Genomic DNA, 17,593 nt, shown 5'->3' on the forward strand with positions numbered 1-17,593 from the left:
CGAGGGCCGTGGAGGAGCGAGCCTGGGGCCGAGGCTTGCGGGGCGCTGCCTGAGGGACTGAACGCACTCCTGCGCCGTTTCCTTGCTGCTGGGAGTGGGGCTCCAGGTCGCCCAGCTGAGTGTGAGGGGACAGGGGTGTGGCAGCGTCTTGACCGTGGCCGTGGCCCAGAGGCGCGGATGGTGGCGCGAAGACTCGGCCACGGTAAGGAAGGGAGGGGAGGGCGGGCATGCGGATTCGCCGGGCAAGGAGCAGGCTGGCGGCCGGGCTGTGTCTCCAGCATGGTTGTTTAATACATTCACGTGCGTTATGCCAAGAGCTGGTCCGAGGCCTGGGCTGAGGCCCGGATCCCCGGGGGGCGCGTAGTGTTTTCAAAGATCGGGCGTGAAGGGTGGGGCTGGGCGGCCCACCCCAGCCGAGGAAGAGTGTCGGTGTGCAGCGAGCTCCTGTGAGCTGGATCCCCACCCAGGACTGGACAGACCCCGCCGCCCTGTGCACTCTGGTCCTGCCATTGACTCTCTGGGTCAATGACCCTCTCTGGGCCTCAGTGTTCTCATCTGCAAAATGGGGCGGAGAGAGTGGCGTTTTCATTTTCCCGCAGGTTACCGGGCACCTGTCGTGTGCCAGACCATGGGTCAAGCACAGGTAAAATGGCGAAGACCAGGCACGGTCCAGAGCCTCCTTTCTCTCCAGACAGCCCATGACCCCATGAGGGTGAGGGACAGGGCATTAGCCGAGTGGGGCTTTCTATGCATTTTTCTAGGGGGAAAAAAACCCCTGCACCATGAGGACCAGAGAGAATGTGGAGCCAGCCTTACCTCATGAGGTGAACAGGTCAAGCAGAAGGCAAACACTCAGCTCCACCCCTCCCCAACCCCACCCCAAGGGGTCTGAACCGCTTTCCCCCGGCTCTGCCACTGGCTTGCTGTGCAGCTCTGAGCAGGCCGCAGTCTCTTCCTAAGCCTCAGTTTCCCTATCTATGCAGTGGGGCGCTGAACTAAAGGTGGCCTCAAATCTGAGCCTTCGTCAATGGAGGGACAGGAAACAAGGGAGTGCAAGAGCAAGAAGAGGGAGACCCCGCACTAGAGTGCAAAGAGGGGAACGAGGGAAACCAAGGCAGAGAAGGGGGAGAGGCAGCCTTTCTTCTCTGCCTGCCTGGGAGAGAGGAGGGAGAGGACAGAGAAGAGCAGAGCATACGGGCGGCACAGGATGCTCCCAGGCTGGTAACCTGGGGCCCACTTCCTGTCCTCCCGGCAGCCTGCGGGCCCTGCAGTGAGAAAGCTCAGGCTCTGGAGTCAGGAGGAAGTGGGTGTGAATCTCAGCGATGGCATTTCTTATCAGTGGGACCCTGGACGGAAATTTCTGGAGCCTTGGTTTCCTTTTTTATAAAATGGGGATAAAATACCAACCCGAGAGGGTCATCCTAAAGGAGAAACAAGGAAGGCTTGGATCTGTAACTAGAGCTGCCACGCCTGGTGCAAAGCAGAACCAGACAGCGAAGGCTGGGCCTCCTGGCACACCAGCGAGGAGGGGGCCAGGACGGAGAAGGGCCCTGGGTAGGGAGCGGAGCTCGGGCAGGACTTAGGCCGGTATGTGCAACATGCAAGTGCCAGGGAGGGCAAGCGCCCGCCCCGGGCAGGAGCCAGAAGGGCCCAGGGCTGGGCTGGGGCCCAGGGTGACAACCCCTTAACCAGACCATGCTGGGGCTGCCGCAGCCGGTCAGATGGCCCCGGAGCCAAGACACACTCATGTGGCTCCAGTTCTCTTCCGGTCACAAGCTCTTCATTTTCCAGAGAGGCTGAAAATCACTATCAGATGTGACAAATAGTCTGCTTGTGAATGTCTCAGACAAATCCTCTTGGTCTTGCCCCTTCTGCACCCTGGCACGGCCTGAGCAGGGCTCTCTGTGCTGAGCCAGTTAGGGCCGCTCAGCTTTGGAGCCGCTTCTCCCCCGGGAGCCCCCCGGCCTTGGCTTCCACCCCTGAGCCCTGACCGCACTGTGTGGTCCTTGAACGGCTCTGCCGCCACCTCCCCTGCCCGACTGGGAGATGCCGGAGGGCAGGGGCTGTATCCGTTCAGTGCATACAGTGCCCAGGGCCTGGCACTACACAGATGCTTGGCAAAGACCCGTCGATCAGATGGGCGAATGTTATTCTCTGCCAACCCCCAAACTGCCCGACTTCCTGCCTGCAACAGCTGGACCACATTTGTAGCCTGGGAAGTAGGTCACCTAACCGATAACAGCAGGATGCAGGGAAAGGAGGCCAGGGCTCCGGCCCCTGGCTTGCTGGGTGACCTCGGGTCAGTCTCCGCCCTTCTCTGTGCCTCCAGCTCCGGCCTAGGCTTTGTACTGCTGGCTAAACTTCTGCCGGCGGACGACGCAGCAAGTGGCCAGGGTGGTGAGGAGGGCGGCCGAGACTACCGCGAAGGTGAGGATGACGATGAGGTTGACGTTCCTGAGCTCGCCCTTCTCACAGTCCTCGGGCCGCACGTGGCTCAGGGCCACCTCCTCCTGGGAGCCAAAGCGGCAGATGAGGCCCCGCCTGGCGTCCACGTCCACCCGGCCCCGGTGCAGCTGGGCCGCCAGCCAGCCGTTGCCACAGCAGCTAAGCGGGTTGCCCTGCAGGTAGAGGCGCCGGAGGCTGGGCTCCAGGCCGCCCATGGCGCTGCCCGGCAGGAGGCTGAAGCTGTTGTTCCTCAGGTCCAGCACCTCCAGGGACACCGCCTGCGTCCAGGCGGGGAGGCGGCTCAGGCGGTTCTCGGCCAGATTGAGCCGCTTCAGGCAGCTGAAGCAGGGCAGGTCCACCTGCAGGGTGGTCAGCCCGTTGCCCTGCAGCTCCAGGACCTCCAAGGAGGCCTCCAGGCCCGCCAGCGCCCCCGCGGCCACCTGCAGCCCCGGGTTGGCGGAGAGGTCCAGCTCGGTCAGCGGGGTGCCGAGGAAGGCGCCCGCCCCGAGCGTCCCCACCTCGTTGTCCACCAGACTCAGGACGCGGAGGGAGGGGATGCCCGAGAAAGCCACGCAGCCGGAGGGCGCCGGCGCGCCCGGGCCCCCGCAGGGGCGGACGCGGTTGCCCCGCAGGTTGAGCCTCTGCAGGCTGGCCAGGCCGGCGAAGGCGTCCGCGGGCAGCTGCCGCAGGGCGTTCTCCTGCAGGAGCAGCGTCCGCAGCGCGCCCAGGGCGCCGGCTCCCAGCTCCAGCACCTCCAGCGCGTTGTGGCTTAAGTCCAGGAGCCCCAGGCAGGGCAGGGCGCCCGCGCGCCGCGCCTCGAAGGCCCGCAGGCAGTTCCGGCTGAGGTTCAGCGAGCGCAGCGAGGTCAGGCGCTCCAGGAAGCCCTCGGGCACCTGCTCGATCTCGTTGTAGCTCAAATCCAGGTTGAGGAGCTGCGCGAGCGGGTGGGCGCGCGCGCTGCGGTTGGAGAGCGGCGAGGCCGGCCAGCCCTCCGCGGGCGCCGGGACGCTCTCCCCGCCCCGGGCCGGCCCCGCGGGCAGCCGGATGAGGTTGTTGGACACGTTCAGGAAGGCGAGGCTCGGGAGGCCGGCCAGGTCGGGGAAGCGGAGCAGCTTGTTCTCGCGCAGGTCGAGCCAGGTGAGCTGGTAGCGGGCGCGGGGCTCCGGGGCCGTCTGGAAGGCCTCGATGCTGTTGCTGCTCAGGTCGAGCACGCGCAGCTGCTGCAGGCGGAAGTCGGAGATGCAGGTGAGCGAGTTGCGGGAGAGGTTGAGGTGCGCCAGGCGCGGCAGGGCGTCGAACGCGCCCTCCTCGATGTCCATCAGCACGTTGCTGTGGAGGTCCAGCCGCTCGAGCGCGGGCACGCCCCGGAAGGTGCGGCGGGTGAGGCGCGTCAGGCTGTTCTCGGCCAGCGAGAGCGCGCGCAGGGCGGGCGCCTCGCCCAGCAGCCGCTCCAGCAGCTCGCTGTACAGGCTGTTCCCCGACAGGTCCAGGGCGGCCAGGCGCGGCAGCGGGCCCAGCCCCCCGCCGCCCGGCTCGCTGCCCGCCGCCAGGTGGTTGTGGGCCAGGTTGAGGTGCTCCAGGCGGGGCAGCGCCTGCAGCGCCCCTGGCTGGAGGAAGTCGATCTCGTTGGCGCTCAGGTCCAGGCGGTGGAGCGCCGTGTAGAAGCCCAGGGGTGCGGCCAGGACACTCCGCAGCTGGTTTCTGGACAGGTCCAGGGCCTCGATGTCCGGCGGAAGCAGAGAGGGGACCTGGAGCAGGCCCAGGCCCTGGCACGAGACCTCCTTGTCCACCTGGGAAGGAGCGGGGTGTTGGGGAAGGGGGCGGCTGGCAGCGGGGAGCACCGCCGAGGGGGGCGCCAGACGCACCTCCCCTGGCTGGGCTAGGCTCCTGGGCTCCCTGCATCCTGGACCCCACTCCTGCCTCAGCACCCCGTGTCTGGATGAACCCCAGCCTGCTCCCCACCCATCTCTGACACCCAGCAAGTGCTGGGCATAGGGGAGGGACTCAAGGAAGGTTTAATGGGTGGACGGACAGAGAGGTCAGGGCAGATACAAGGACAAATGAACCACCGAAACCCCCTGCAGTGATTATTAGCAGATTTTACAGGAAACCGAGGTTCAGAGAGGAGCCGTGGGTCATCCAGAGTGACTCAGAGCCAGCGAGCAGCAGGGCCATGCTGGGACCCTGCCTCCTGATGCCACATCCCGGGATCTAGGCTGGTGTGAGACTGGAAACCACCCTGGGAAATGTCTCCGAAAGGGGAGAGTGCAACATGCAGTCCTGTCATCAGTTTTCTTGTGGCCTCCCAACCTGGGATCTCCTTTAGGCGCTGGCTCCCGGGGCAGGGCTCCTGGCCCCAGAGCCCGCCTGCCTCGCTGATGCTCCTCAGAGGTGACCTACCTCTGTGGCTGCTACCCCTTGCCAGCCCCCCATACCCCGGCCAGTGGCCACTCCCCGTGGCCTGGTCCAGCATTGGCCCCTGGCAGTGGGGGTGGTGGTAGGGGCCAGGGGAAAAGATGGCCAGGGTCCCAACCCACATTCCTCAGTGACAAGACAATGAATTTGCTGTGTGATCTCCATAAGTCACCTTACCATTCTGGTTTCTTATGCAGAAAGTAACTCACCCTCCTCCAGCACCGACTATTTTACGCTTTCTTTAGGTCTCACTGGATTGTCACAATAGCCCGCCCACTAGATGTGATCATCGCTATTCATGGAGCCCGGGCTCAGAGAGAGAAGGCAGACTCCCAGAATACCCAGCTGGTGAGGAGCAGAACTGGGATTTGAACCCAGGTCCTTTAATAACCAAAGACTCTGCACTTGCCCCTCGACCACAAGTACCCTCTGGGCCAGAATTTGTCTAGAGCAAATGCAGGTCTCCCGCTCGTCTCTTCCAAGTCACTGGGAACCCCGGCCTTTCCCGGAAAAGGGTCTGCTGGCCCTGGCCGCGCTGCCTCCACTGGCCCCTTCTGACCTATTCACCCACCAAATACCACGGCAAGTGCTCAGAATCTCTGCTCTGACCCTGGGGCACCTCGGCTCAAACCCTTCCAGGGCACGGCCGGGGCATTCACGGCTTTGCGGACCCTGCCGACTGCCGACCACCCACTTGCAGGACCGCGCTTGACCGATGCCCATCACGCCCTCCCACACCCACATCTGTGCCCCCTCCTCCTGTCCCCTGTGCTAGTTATGCCTGCCCCCACCAGATCTGCAGATGGAGCTCCAGGGTCTCCTCCACCAGGGAGCCTGCCCTGACTGCCCGGATGGCCGAGCCAGTTGAGGCCTGCGCCAGCCTCTCACAGCCCCTGTGCTTTCTTGCTTTTTTCACACCCTGAATTGTGATGGCCTATCAGCGGGCCTGCTCCTCAGCGAGCTGGTGTACTCAGAGCACACAGGAGCTGGTGTGACTGGTGTGAGTGTCGTGGCCCTGGTGCCCAGGAGGTGCTCAGTAACTTTTCAATGAGGTAAAGAGTCACAGACATCATTAGCTTAGTGATGGTCTGAGGCTCTGAATCAATCTCCTCCCTGAGAGGGAAAAAAAGGGGTGATCCCTATATCTGGACTAGTATCAAAACCATTAAAGCAAAAAGAGTCCAGCCCACCCACTTCCCAGATGGGGAGACTGAGGCCTGAAGATGTCAGGGGTTTGCCCAAGGTCACAGTGAGCCAGCCTTGGTGCTTCTTGCCTGGCCCCAACAGTCCACTTCCCCAGGGAGCCCCAGTGGAAAGGGCACCGCCCGCCTTCGGGCATCTGAGTGACTCCCACTCCTCGCGGCACAGTAACTCGGAGGCCTCACGAGACCCAGGGACGCCCCTGCAGCTGGGCGCTCAGGGGAACCGGAAACTTCCCCGGCTACCTCGCCTGCCCCGCCCGGCTCCCCCACACCTCTCTGCGCGCTGGCCACTAGGCGCAGCCTTGGCGTCTCCAGCCTCAGCTCTCTGGACCCTCCTGGCTTCAAGAAGAAACAGCACATGTGATGATGGCCATGACCGTGAGCCCCCGGCCAGGCTCTGAGCTGAGTGCAGAGATGCCCTACCTCTGCGCTCTGCTCGGCCGTAACCCACCCCGTCGCCGCCCAAGGGACCTGGGCCTCCCAAGTCGGCCAGAACGGGGCTCTGACCTCCCACTGGCGGGTGCCTTTCCTGGGTGCCAGCCGGTTTCGACCACCGGGCCCTCGTCTCCTTGGGCGATTCCTTCCCCAGAATAAATAACCCCAATCACCATTTACTGAGCACTTTTTGCCCCCCACTTCACGTGTTACCCCCATGCAAATACCCCAGCATCTCCGCTGGATACTCAAAGGCTCCCTGGGGCGCCAGCCCCCGAGTGTTGGGACAGGACCCACAGCTGGCCAAGCACGAAGCCTAAGCCTTGCTCTCCGCCCAGGGGCCAGGGCGCCTGCTACCTGGGCTCAGAGCACAGGGGGCTGGGGGGACCGGGCTGCTCCACTCCCTGGGCCGGCCAGGAAGGAGCCGGAAGGCCAGGGCAGCCTCAGAACTCCATTTCCAGCGCTGTCCCCTCTCCCTGAGCTCTGAGCCGCCAGCACAGGCGGGCCGACAGCAGGAGCCGGCTTGTGGCAATCAGCCCTGGGCCCGAGCTCAGAGCCCCCCGCCAGCAGCACCCTCGGGTGCAGGATGCCACCCAGCTGTGTTCTGATGGGGGGAAGGGGGCTTGCACTGAACTCCGCTCTGCCACCTGCACACGGGCAGAAACAGGGTGGGAAGCAGCAGCAGGGCAGGAGTTGGCACGGGCTTTGGAGGGCTGGGTACAAATCCTGCCCGGTTACTTTCTCTCTGTCCAACCCCAGGAGTTGCATCTTTTCCTGCGCTGAAAGGAGGAGTTCTGGGGAGGATAAAATGAGGCAAGGCCCCCATCCCAGGGCAGGCACCTGGCAGGCTCGGCAAATGGCAATTCTCTTTTACTAGTTTGGAAATCATCCTAGCTCCCACATACATTGCTCTTCCACCCTAGTTTGGAAGGGGCTTTCCTAGCATCCCATTTGCCCAGAATCCAAAGCTCACCCAGCGTCCCGCTGCCTGGGGGGTGACCGAGGCCCTTCACCTCTCTGAGCCTCGGGCTCCCCAGGGTAGGACATGGGGCTGCATTTCGTTACGTTTGAGGGTTATGGGGATCTCAGAGACACTCTGAGGAGTAAGAGGGTAGTGGCCATGGCAGGACACCCTGTGTCGTGGGCTACGAGTCACGGGCTCCAGTGAGGCTGCCGGAGTGCCTGCCTTCCCCTGCCTGGGCTGCTCCAGCCTTGACCCACTGATGGCCTGTCATCACAAGTGGACTGAGACAGCCCCTCCCTGGAACCCACAGGGTCACAGTAACTTTAGGGCTAGTCTCCCTGGCCCAAGGCAGGAACAAGGAACAGAAGCGAATCAAATGTGGTCCCTGCCCTTACGGAGTTCCCAGTGTGCCAGGTGACACAGACGGGGACCCATTCACCAACCATCCCCTGGACGGATCTGCTCAGAACTGAGATGGAGGGACATTTGGAGGCCTCAGGAGCACAGAAGAGGGAATAACCCAAACCAGCTCAGCCTGGGAGGATCAGGGGAGGCTTCCTGGAGGAGGCAGCATTTGTCTTGGGTGTTAATAAGAGTCCTCTCCAGCAGGTCAGTGGCAGGCAGGCCGAGTCAAGAAACCCAGCTAAGGAAGGGGAATTCCCCAGGAGGAAGCCAACAGAAAGGAGGCCCTTCCAGCGGGCCCACCCCATCCCCACCCCGCCCCACAGATGCTCTGCGTTGCTCACGTGGGCCCACCGCCCTGTAGAGAGTTCAATATCATGCCCACTCTTCCTCACTGAAGGACCTTGGACAAATCCCCTAACCTCTCCGGCCTCAGTTTCCTCCTTTGTAAAATGGGAAGAATGGTACTTACCTGGCCAAGCGATTGGGTAAATAAGACATTTAAACCTTCTAGTAGGTGCTCAGTAAAGGCAAAGTAACTTCCCTTTCCCCTGCTGACTCCTCTAACCGTTCGGGGGCACGTCACCCCAGGGCGGGGGATCCCCTTAATCTGCCAGGGCAGGGCTCCTTACCATCTTACAGGGCATCTTGTCCCAGCGTTGGGAGGTAGCCAGGCCCGGCGTCAGCACGGCCAGAAGCAGCAGGATCTGGCGGCACATGGTTCTGCACAGGCGGGGAGGGCAGGGGGGCACTTTTAAGTCCGCTGGCCCCCTCCCACTGCCAGCCCCGCCTCTCCCACCCGGACTGCGTCTGCCCCCAGGAGCCCTCGGCCAGTCCATTCTAAGCAGCTGGGGAACGGTGTCTGTGGACGGGGCAGGGTGAGGCGGGCAAGTGGGGTTGCAGGTAACCACAAGGGGCCTTGAACCCTGGCCCGGAGCCCAGGTGGCAAAAGTTTTAAGCCCTGGGTGATCTGGTCAGATCTGGGCTTTCCAAAGTCCCCCGCTGGTAGGAGCAGGTGGGTGGAGGGAGCCGGGACTGCCTTGGGCCAAGCTCAGGGCAGGGGGTGGGCCGAGGTGGGGAGGCGGGGCTCCGAGGCCATTTCCACCGAGGCCACGAGCCTGTGCCCCCCCCCCCCATCTAGCTCCTCGGGCCCCACACGGAATGCTTCCCCCCCTCCCCACCAGCACCCCCGGTGGATTTTTCTTCTGCTCCTTTTCTTTTGATTCTCTGGTCCGTGGCCCCTGCCATTGTTCAGGGCTGTGCGGGGCCTTGACAGGAAGCCCGCTGGGAGGCCTCCCTGCCCCCCGCACGTCGCCGTGGACTTTCCCAGCAGCCGCTGCCAGGCCCACACTTTCACTGAAGCAGCTGCCCGCGGGGGGCTCTCGGGCCACCCCGCACGGCCAGCCCTTTGCTCTCCGGGCAGTCAGGGGATGGGAGGGGGGCCCCAGAGGCCGTCGTCAGGGTCAAATCCAAGCACTGCTGGGGGCTCGCTCACCCTGAGGACCTGGACCAAGTGCTCAGGGAACACAGATCAATCCATCAACTTCATTCATTCATTCATTCTTCATTCGTTCACACACCTTTACCACCTGCTTCCTCGCGCCTGGCCCTGTGCTGGTAACTGGGGACACAAGGAAACACGCAGAAGTGACCGCACACGTACAGTGTTAACAAGGAGGGACACGTAAAGCCCTCCAAGAGCGCTGGACTCAGAGTCACTCACACCTGACAGCTCCTTCTGTCTCCTCCACTTACCTGCTGTGTGACCTTGTACGAGTCACTTCACCTCTCTGAGCCTCAGTTTCCTCTGCTGAGATCAAGGCCAACTCTCCAGGCTTTGTGGAGAATCAAATGAGATGATAGTCTATGAAAGGGCACAGTCTCTATTCTGCACCAGGGACTCTTCCCGACCCTTGACATCTATCAGCTTCTTTAATCCTCACAATAAACTCAGCAACCTCGTTCCATTCTTAGCATTCCCATCATACAGATAGGGACACACGCTCCAGCTCACACGGCTAGCAAGGGCACGGCCCAGCCTCCGGGGTCTGGGCCCTTTACCCCTACACTTGGTGTTCCGCCCCAGCCGGGGCTCAAGAGACCGGCTCCAAGCTGCGGCTCTGCAGAGCCGTGCAAGATCTCTTTTTGCTGAGGGAGCCTGAAGGATGCTTGAGAAGCAGCAGCATTCGCAGGGCCTTTGGGAGCTGTTGTGTGATGGTCGGAAGCCACCGGCCTCCTCGGTGATTGATTTTAAATGAAAACGGCCGTGCAGCGGCCGCTCTGGCTCGAACGCCCCCGGCCCCCGGGGGTGATTTTAAACCTCGGCTCCTGGGTTGGCCCCCGCCCGCCACGGCCGCGCCGCGCCCACCTGCACTGCAGGTCGGGCTTCCCCGTGAGGTTTTGTTCCGCTCGCCCCGACTCAGTGGAAAGCGAGCGGCTCGGAACGGAAGGCAAGCCCCTCGCGGGGGCCCGGGCAGCCCTCGGGCGAGCGCCCTGCCCAGGCCGCCGCCCTCCACCCTCGTTCCTTTCTCCCCCCGCCCTGGGCGCTGCACGCCTTGTACCCCTCCCGCTTCGGAGCACCTTGCACTGCCCCCAGCCTTCAGGCCCTCTCCCCTGCTCCTGAACACCTACGGAAGCCTCCCCCGGCTCCCCACGCCTGGGCAACGTGGGGCCCCGCCTCCAGGCTCCCGCTGCTCCCGAGCTCCCAGCGACCTAGGCATTGAGCACCCACGGCTCGCCGCCCTTCCATGGAAGCATCGTTAGGGCAGAGGGGGAGCCCTCTTATCTGGGACTCATCTCAGAGCAGCCGTGGGCAGAGGGAGGCACTGAGAACTGGCATTGGGGACTCCGTGACATGGCGACCCTGGCGACAGTGCGTGTTCTCCTGGACTATGCCTTCGCTCCTGCCACATTACCCCCCTCCTACCCCCACGGCCTGCTCTCCCTGAAAAACAGAGCCCACATCTGCCTACCTCCCTCCCCCATCCCGTGCCACCGACCGAGGCAGCACCTCGAGCCCGAGGCAGCCTGGGCCCTGCCAGGCTGATCTATACGCAAGAGTAGGCAGGTGACGCGTACCTAGGTTACCATCCTAGGTCCGATCAAGAATCTCTACTATTAATTCTTCAAAGCCCGGAGTGGCCGCCCATCTCTTTCAAATAAAACCCGGCTTTCCCTGGCCTCCTCTCCGACTGCATCTACCGGTGCGCCCCCCTCACCTGGTCCAGCCTTCCTGCTGCTGCTCATTCCGGCTTACTGGGTGGGGAATGCTGCCCCGTGCACCTGCACGCTTATGGTTTTTCTAGCATTTATCTGAGACCTATGCCCTACTCTATGAGAATTCTATTACAGGTGCTCAGGGAGCTCTTTGGAGCGAGTGGTAGAAGCTCTGACTGCAGCGGGCTGAGGGGTGAGGGAAGGCCAGGGCCAGGGCGGGCTGCGGGAGGCTCTGAGCCTGCAGGCAGGAGCTGCCCAGAGGGGCCTGATTTCCCCCTCTCTCCCTCCCCACCCCCGAGGCGGACATCTGTGCCTCCAGAAGGCTCCGCCCCTGCAGCACGTGGGGACCCTGCCCTGGCATCTGGCGGGAGGGAGCCCTCAGCTGTGGGCACCCAGGACACAGCGTGCAGCACTGCCGGGCTTCTCCCCCCTGGCGGAGGACTGAGGTCGGGGGACCCGGGCCGGGCCCCCCACTCAGCAGCGCTGCTCCCTGGGCGGGCGGCTTAGCCTCCCGGCGCCTCTGCGTGCTCATCTGCAGAGGAAGCAGCCCACTTCCCCTTCTGCCCCCGGGTGCCCCAAGCTGTGAAGGTGCCCTTGTCGTCCTTCCCAGGTGGGACAATGACCCACGGGGCTGAGCAGCCTGGGCAAGGAGAGCAAGGGAGAAGGGGGGGACGGGGAGGGAAAATTAGGGTGAGGGGGGCGAGTACCCACAATAATGAGCCCCATTCCTGTTAGACACTTCTGAGCACCTGACCTCATCCTCTCGTTTAATTTTTACAACAACCCAATGAGAGAATTACTGTAATTCCCATTTTACAGATGAGAAAACTGAGGCTCGGAAAGGTGAAGTGACGTACCCCCGTAGTTGCCCGACTCGTGAGTGTTTCAGAGCTGGGATTTAGCCCAGATCTAATGCCCCAAATATAGCAGCTGTGTTTCCTCCAGCTGCTGCTGAGCTGCCTGCCCCGCTGCAGAACGGCCCCATTTGCCCATAACAAAAGTGAAGCTCAGAGAGGTGCCTTACCCAAAAAGTCACACAGCCCGACGCAGCAGAGTCAGTATCAGGATCCAATCTGACTCCAGAGCAAATGTCTCCGCTCCACCGGGCCAAGATCTCCCTCGAACCCCTGGCAGCCCACGACCCCCCCTCACACCCACACCCACGCCCAGCAGACTGTCTCCCAGTGCTGGTCTCGGGGCGCCCCCTCTCCTGCCTCTCAGCCCGGAGCTGACTTAATGGCAGAGCCGGGTCCTGGGAGAGCGGCCTGCGGCCGGCCCGTGCAGCCGTGAATCACTCAGGGCAAGCCCCATTCTGGAGATATGTGCGTCCCACGGGGGAATTAGACCTTACCCCAAAGGAATGCGGCTGTGATGCTGGAATTTCAGGCAGCCTGGGGTGGGGGTGGCGGGTCCCTCACATCTTACCACCCATGAAGAAGGCTGGCGACAAAGTCCCTGGGAGAAGCGGGTGCCCCCGCCCTGCAGAGGGCTGGGCAGGCTGCGGGGTGCTGTGGGCGGGGAAGCCCCACGCCCGGGCTGGGGTCCCAGCGGGGTGGGAGACCTGTGTTCCAATCCTGCTCTGCCTGGACTTGCTGTGTGTTCCTGGACAAGTCCCGGCCTCTGGGCCCCGGTTTCCTATGTGTCAAAGGGGAGCGCCCGGCTCGCCCCCCGCCCCTGGTACACCCCGAAAAGGTCAACCTTGGCTCCTCGAGGGAAGTGAGGGGCGCTGGCGCGAGGGGAGGGCCGGGGGCTGCGGGGGAAGGAGGTGTCGTCCAGATGCCCCCTGGGCGGCCCCGGCCAGCTCCGCCCGGGGCTCGTGGGCTCCCCGAGGGGGCCGACCCCCGCCCGCACCGGCTCCTACCTGGCTCAGCGCGGCCGCCGCTCCTGGCCCCCGCAGCCCCGGAACATTTTGCGCGATCGCGCCGGGTGCCGCGTCCCAGGCGCGCCGGCCGCGGGTGGCGGCCCAGGAGGCGCGCGGCCGCTGCTCTGCCCCCGGGTGCGGGAGCCGCGCGGGGGGCGCGGGCCGCGGTTTAAAGCTCCCTCCCGCCGCCCGCCCCGCCCCCCCGGCCGCGGGGTCCTAGCGCCCGCCCGCGCGCCCCCGCGGGACTCGGTTTCTCCGGAACCGGCGAGCAGGACGAAGCGTCTTCCTGACCGGGGGACCCCGGCTGGGAAGCGGAGGAGGCCGGAGGGGGCGGGCCGAGAGGGCGCGGGGCCGGGGCCGGGCAGCGCGGGCGGGGCGCGGGGCGCACGTGCAGCTCCGGCCCCGCGGGCCCTGGCGGGGGCGGGAGGCCGGGGCGGCCGCGGGTCCGCGGAGGAAATCCGGCCTGGGCCTCTCCCCGCGGCCGGCGCCGCCGCGCTGAGCGGGGCGCACACAGGCTCGCGGGCCGCGCGGCGGGGCGCGGAAGGAAGTGACCCTCCGCTGGCCTCGGGGCGGCCCCGCGCCGCAGCCGGCCCCTCCGGGGAGCCCCGGCCGCTCGGCTCCGCGCTCCCGGCCGTGCTTGTGGCGTGTCCGGGCGCACCCTACTCCCCCGTCCTCCACGGCCCTGGGAATTGGCACCCTCAGATTCCCAGGTTTCAGACAGGGAAACTGAGGCTTGAGTGGCGGCCGTGATAACGACTATGAAAGTCCCCATATATAACTGAGGAAACAGGCTCAGAGAGGTTAGATTTCATATCTGAGGCCGCACAGCCTGTAAGAGGCAGGTTTGAATCCAGTCTGAACACGAAGCTGAGTCCCGGCAATTTGGGTGCCCTTTCCAGGCACCATCTTGCCTGAGTTTTTTTTTGTTTGATGTTTAAGTGCTGTGCAAAAATGGGGTGCTGATTTCCTATTTTCATCAGGAGATGAAGCAGATCTTCCTCAAAGCCACCGTCTTCTCAATGCTTCCGCCCTGCCAAGTCACAGAGGCGCCCTCCATGCTTGGCCCGCGCCGGAGGCAGGATGGAGAACCTTCATCTTCCTCGGCCCCTCTCTTCCCTGATGGTCACCAGCCCTGACAGCGGGGCAGGGGGCCCCCACTTTACAGACGTGGAAGTGGCCACCTACAGCCTGCGACGTAGCGGCGTAAAGCTGGGTTCCCCAAAGGCTGGCTGTTGCTGCCCATCCCATCAACTGTGGAGGTTGGCCTGGGCCGATGGGGACCGCCCAGGAAGGACAAGCCTTGACCGCCGGTGGCCCCAGGACCTGAGCTGGCCACAGAGGACGAGGTCAGGGAAGGCTGCGAGGACCTGAGCTGCAGACAAGAGGACGGGTAGGGGCTAGGGCAGGGCCTGGGAAGGCTGTCACAACTTCCCCTTCCTTCCCAGGCACAGGAACCACCGCACCGAGCTCACAGGCATCCCAGCTGGTCAATTCCCCACATCTTGTCAAATGGAACCTCAGTTTCCCCATCTGTAAAGTGGGGGAGAAGTGTAGCTCCTCCTGGAATTGCCGGCAGAGCTCGGTATAGTGGGCCCGGGCGGGGCCTGCGCTCAGGAGGGGTTAGATAACTTCTGGCTGTCTTTACCGTAGCCAGTGATGCTACCTTGGCACTCCCAGCCCAGCCCCCTGGATTGCCTTTCCCATGTCCTTGTCCAAGGGGCCAGACACCCAGCAAAGTGCTTCGCAGCCACCCTGCAGCCGGGGCAGGGTACCACTGAATGGGATGCAGGCAGTTCCGGGGCTTGCCTGCCCTCCCAGCCCCCCTAGCTCCACCCTGTCCGGGCCCAGGCCGGCTGAGCGGCCCAGCAGAAACCACTGGCACAGAGCTTTGGCTGGGGCAGGGCCAGGCGGGGGATGACCGGCCCATCTCCTGCACCCCCTCCAAAGGCTGCGGTTGTGGTTAGTTAGCTCACGGGGTTCCACCTCACTCAGTGCCCGGATGGGGATCCCCAGGAGTTGGAGACAGATGAGCAACCAAGCATGCCTACCGGCTGCAGATGTCTCTTGGGATTGGGGGCCCCAAAGGCCGGGAACCCCACCTGTCTCTTCCTTTATCTCTTCACTCCTTCAGCAGTTGTGTTGTGTGTGTGGCTGTTGGCAGGTTCTGACCTCGGTTTGCTCATCTGCAAAGTGAGAATAATTGCACCTGCCGTCCTGGCTTGCTGTGCAGCTCAAATGCTACAATGTGTGCAAAATACCTGGGTGGGCCTTGGGTCTGTGGTACTTGCTCAGTAATCATGACCTCCCTTCCCTGCTGGGTCCTGGGGACAGCTAGTGAATAAAAATGTCCAGTGTCCACCCCCGTGGAACGCCCAGACCTGATGGGAGGCAGATGAGAGCACAAAGCGTGACTGCAGTCCTGGAAGGATTCGGCATCTCGGCGGGAGGAGGGGTTGCGTGGGAAGTGAGCCGGGTTGGGTTTGCCCGGCAGCCCGTGTGGAGGGGAAGCCCTCGTCCTCACGCCAGCTTGCAATCCAGTGTTGCTCGGCCCTGCCTACTCACCTCGAGGGACGAGGAGTTCTCTGGGACACCTCAGGCTTCACAGTGCTTCCCCCAGATCAAGCTCTTCCTGTGTCCTTAGGACTCGGCGTTCAGAGAGGTGAAAGTCCTCTCGAGCACAAGTCAGGTCTCAAGATTCCTGGGAGGCTTTCAGCTCATACCGCGGTAAGTCAAATGTCCTGTGGAGGAGCGAGTTGCCCAGGAAGGCAATGATGTACATGCCCTGTGTGACCTTCAGCAAGTCACTAAACCCCTCTGAGCCTTGTCGACCTCATCGAACTGTAGAACTGCAATGGGAAGAAGCGTGGCATCCTGGACCCCCAATTTAGTTTCCACTGCTCTTTGCTGAACATCCACTGTGGGCCAGTGCTTCATCTCATGTAGTAAATCAGGGTAAAGACAGCCACAAACAGCCTTCCAGGTAGATGTCTTTATCTCAATAACTGATAAGAAAGCCGAGACTCCGAGAGGTAAAGTGACTAGCCCAAGTCACATAGCTTTGGAGCTGAGAACTGAACCCATGTCTCCTGGCTCCCAGATTAGATCTCAGTACAAGGGTGTGTCTGCCCTCACTCGCTGCCCCCGCTCAGCACCCATGTGGGCCCCTGGGAGTCAGGGAGTTCCCTCCTCAGCTGCTACTGGGGTGCCTTGCCTTATGGGGCAGCACTCTGGGTTCCCCAGTTTTTTCCCCTGCTCCCCTAGAGCACCTGGACTCAGACGGTTGAGCCGTGGGCCACCTCCCGGGCCCGGGGGAGGGAACACCTGTTGCTAGGTATCAGCCCACAGGGCGTTTGCCAGCCAGAAGTCAGGCGGCGCTTGTTTATAGACGCCCTGTGCCCCTGGTTCTGGGGAAGAGCTTATCTGCTCAATCAGGGCGAGGGCTTGGAGGGCGGCCTCGTGCGGTGCTCTCCACCTGAATTATCTCCTCTTAGCACGTCCGACACGGGAGAGCTGTCGGGGGGGGGGGGGGGGGGGGCACCTGGCCCGCTCCTGACTTCTACAGAAGAGGCCTGGGGCTGGGAGGGAGTCTGTGACTCGCCCACAGTCACACAGCCAGCAGGGCAGGGCGGGCTCCCCTTCCCGCTCCTCGGCCCCCAGGGCGCCCGTGCCAGGCCCGCGACACGCTCGGCCGGTTGTCCTTGGGGCACGGGCCACCCCTCCCGCGGGCCCTCGGACAGGAAGCTGCTGACGCCGAGGCCCGCCGGTGAAGGCTGGGGCTGCGGGCTCTAGAGGCTCCCCGAGGCCCCAGGGGAGGGCGTGTGCGCCCTAGGAGGATAGGGGAGAAAATCTGAGACCGGGTGAAAGGGGCGGGGCGGGAGCAGAAGCGTCTCCCCCGCTTGAATCTGTGCCGCTCCGCCAAGCACGAAACCGCGGTTCTCTGCCGAGCCGAGGCTGCCGGGAACCCGAGCGTCTGTCCCCGGGAACCATGCAGCTTTTTTTTTCTGTTTGAACTCTTTGAAGGGTAAACCCCCTGTGCACGTTTCTCGATGACCCAGGGTTTTGCTTAAGGCCCGAGATGTACTAGAATATAATCTCCAGGTTAGCAGCGCGTTGGTGTCCCCGTCGGCAACGTACGTCGGGGCAGAGCGCCCGGGCCAGGGGAGGCGCTGGGGCCAGGCAGCCTTGAGCAGGCCGTCCTCCCTCCTCGGCCTCAGTTTCTTCATCCCTCAAATGAGACGAGTCGTTCTACCGACCTCAAGGGGTGGCTGGGGGAGGGTGGCGAGACGGTGGGCCTGGCGGTGCCGCGGCCCCGTGGGCAGCCGAGTGGAGCGGCAGCTGGGCTGGTGCTGCTGTCACCTTCCTCGTTTGATCCTGTGGTGGCCTGGAGCACCCGGCGATGGCGTCCGTGCCTGCCGAGTCCTGGAAGGCCTGGCCACAGGGCCGGGGAGGTGAGCTGAGTCAGGGGTCGGGGTCAGGGGTCAGGGGTCGAGGTCAGGGCTCAGGGCTCAGGGGGTCAGGGCCTGTGAGCCGTCCACGGTGGGTGTGGCCTGGCCGGGGCCAGTTTCCCTGGAGGGCCTTCTGGGTTGTCCCTGTGCCCAGCAGGCCATGGCTTCTGCCTCCCTCAGGGTGGGCAGGCCCCAGGGCCCGGCCGTG

At 63.5% G+C, this 17,593-nt stretch overlaps 1 protein-coding gene across 12 annotated transcripts; it reads right to left on the bottom strand.

Annotated features, from left to right (window-relative positions):
* Positions 1 to 267: 267 nt before the first annotated feature.
* On the bottom strand, positions 268 to 15,553 carry LRRC32 (leucine rich repeat containing 32). Of its 12 annotated transcripts, none has more exons than XM_023586711.3 (4): positions 12,941 to 13,101; positions 9,359 to 9,698; positions 8,496 to 8,586; positions 268 to 4,235 (listed from the first exon to the last, which is right to left on the bottom strand). In XM_023586711.3, exons 3-4 carry the CDS (start codon positions 8,580 to 8,582, stop codon positions 2,337 to 2,339), a joined length of 1,986 nt encoding a protein of 661 aa, XP_023442479.2. In that variant the 5' UTR covers positions 8,583 to 8,586; positions 9,359 to 9,698; positions 12,941 to 13,101; the 3' UTR covers positions 268 to 2,336. The 12 variants fall into 12 exon arrangements, with proteins under 12 accessions (XP_023442479.2, XP_023442483.2, XP_004451028.2 ...); XM_023586715.3 differs by having other exon boundaries at positions 9,619 to 9,698; positions 12,941 to 13,097; XM_004450971.3 differs by lacking the exon at positions 12,941 to 13,101 and adding an exon at positions 12,431 to 12,928.
* Positions 15,554 to 17,593: the final 2,040 nt, after the last annotated feature.

The sequence above is a fragment of the Dasypus novemcinctus genome, chromosome 10 (assembly GCF_030445035.2).
Source record: "Dasypus novemcinctus isolate mDasNov1 chromosome 10, mDasNov1.1.hap2, whole genome shotgun sequence".
Classification (NCBI taxonomy): Eukaryota; Metazoa; Chordata; class Mammalia; order Cingulata; family Dasypodidae; genus Dasypus; species Dasypus novemcinctus.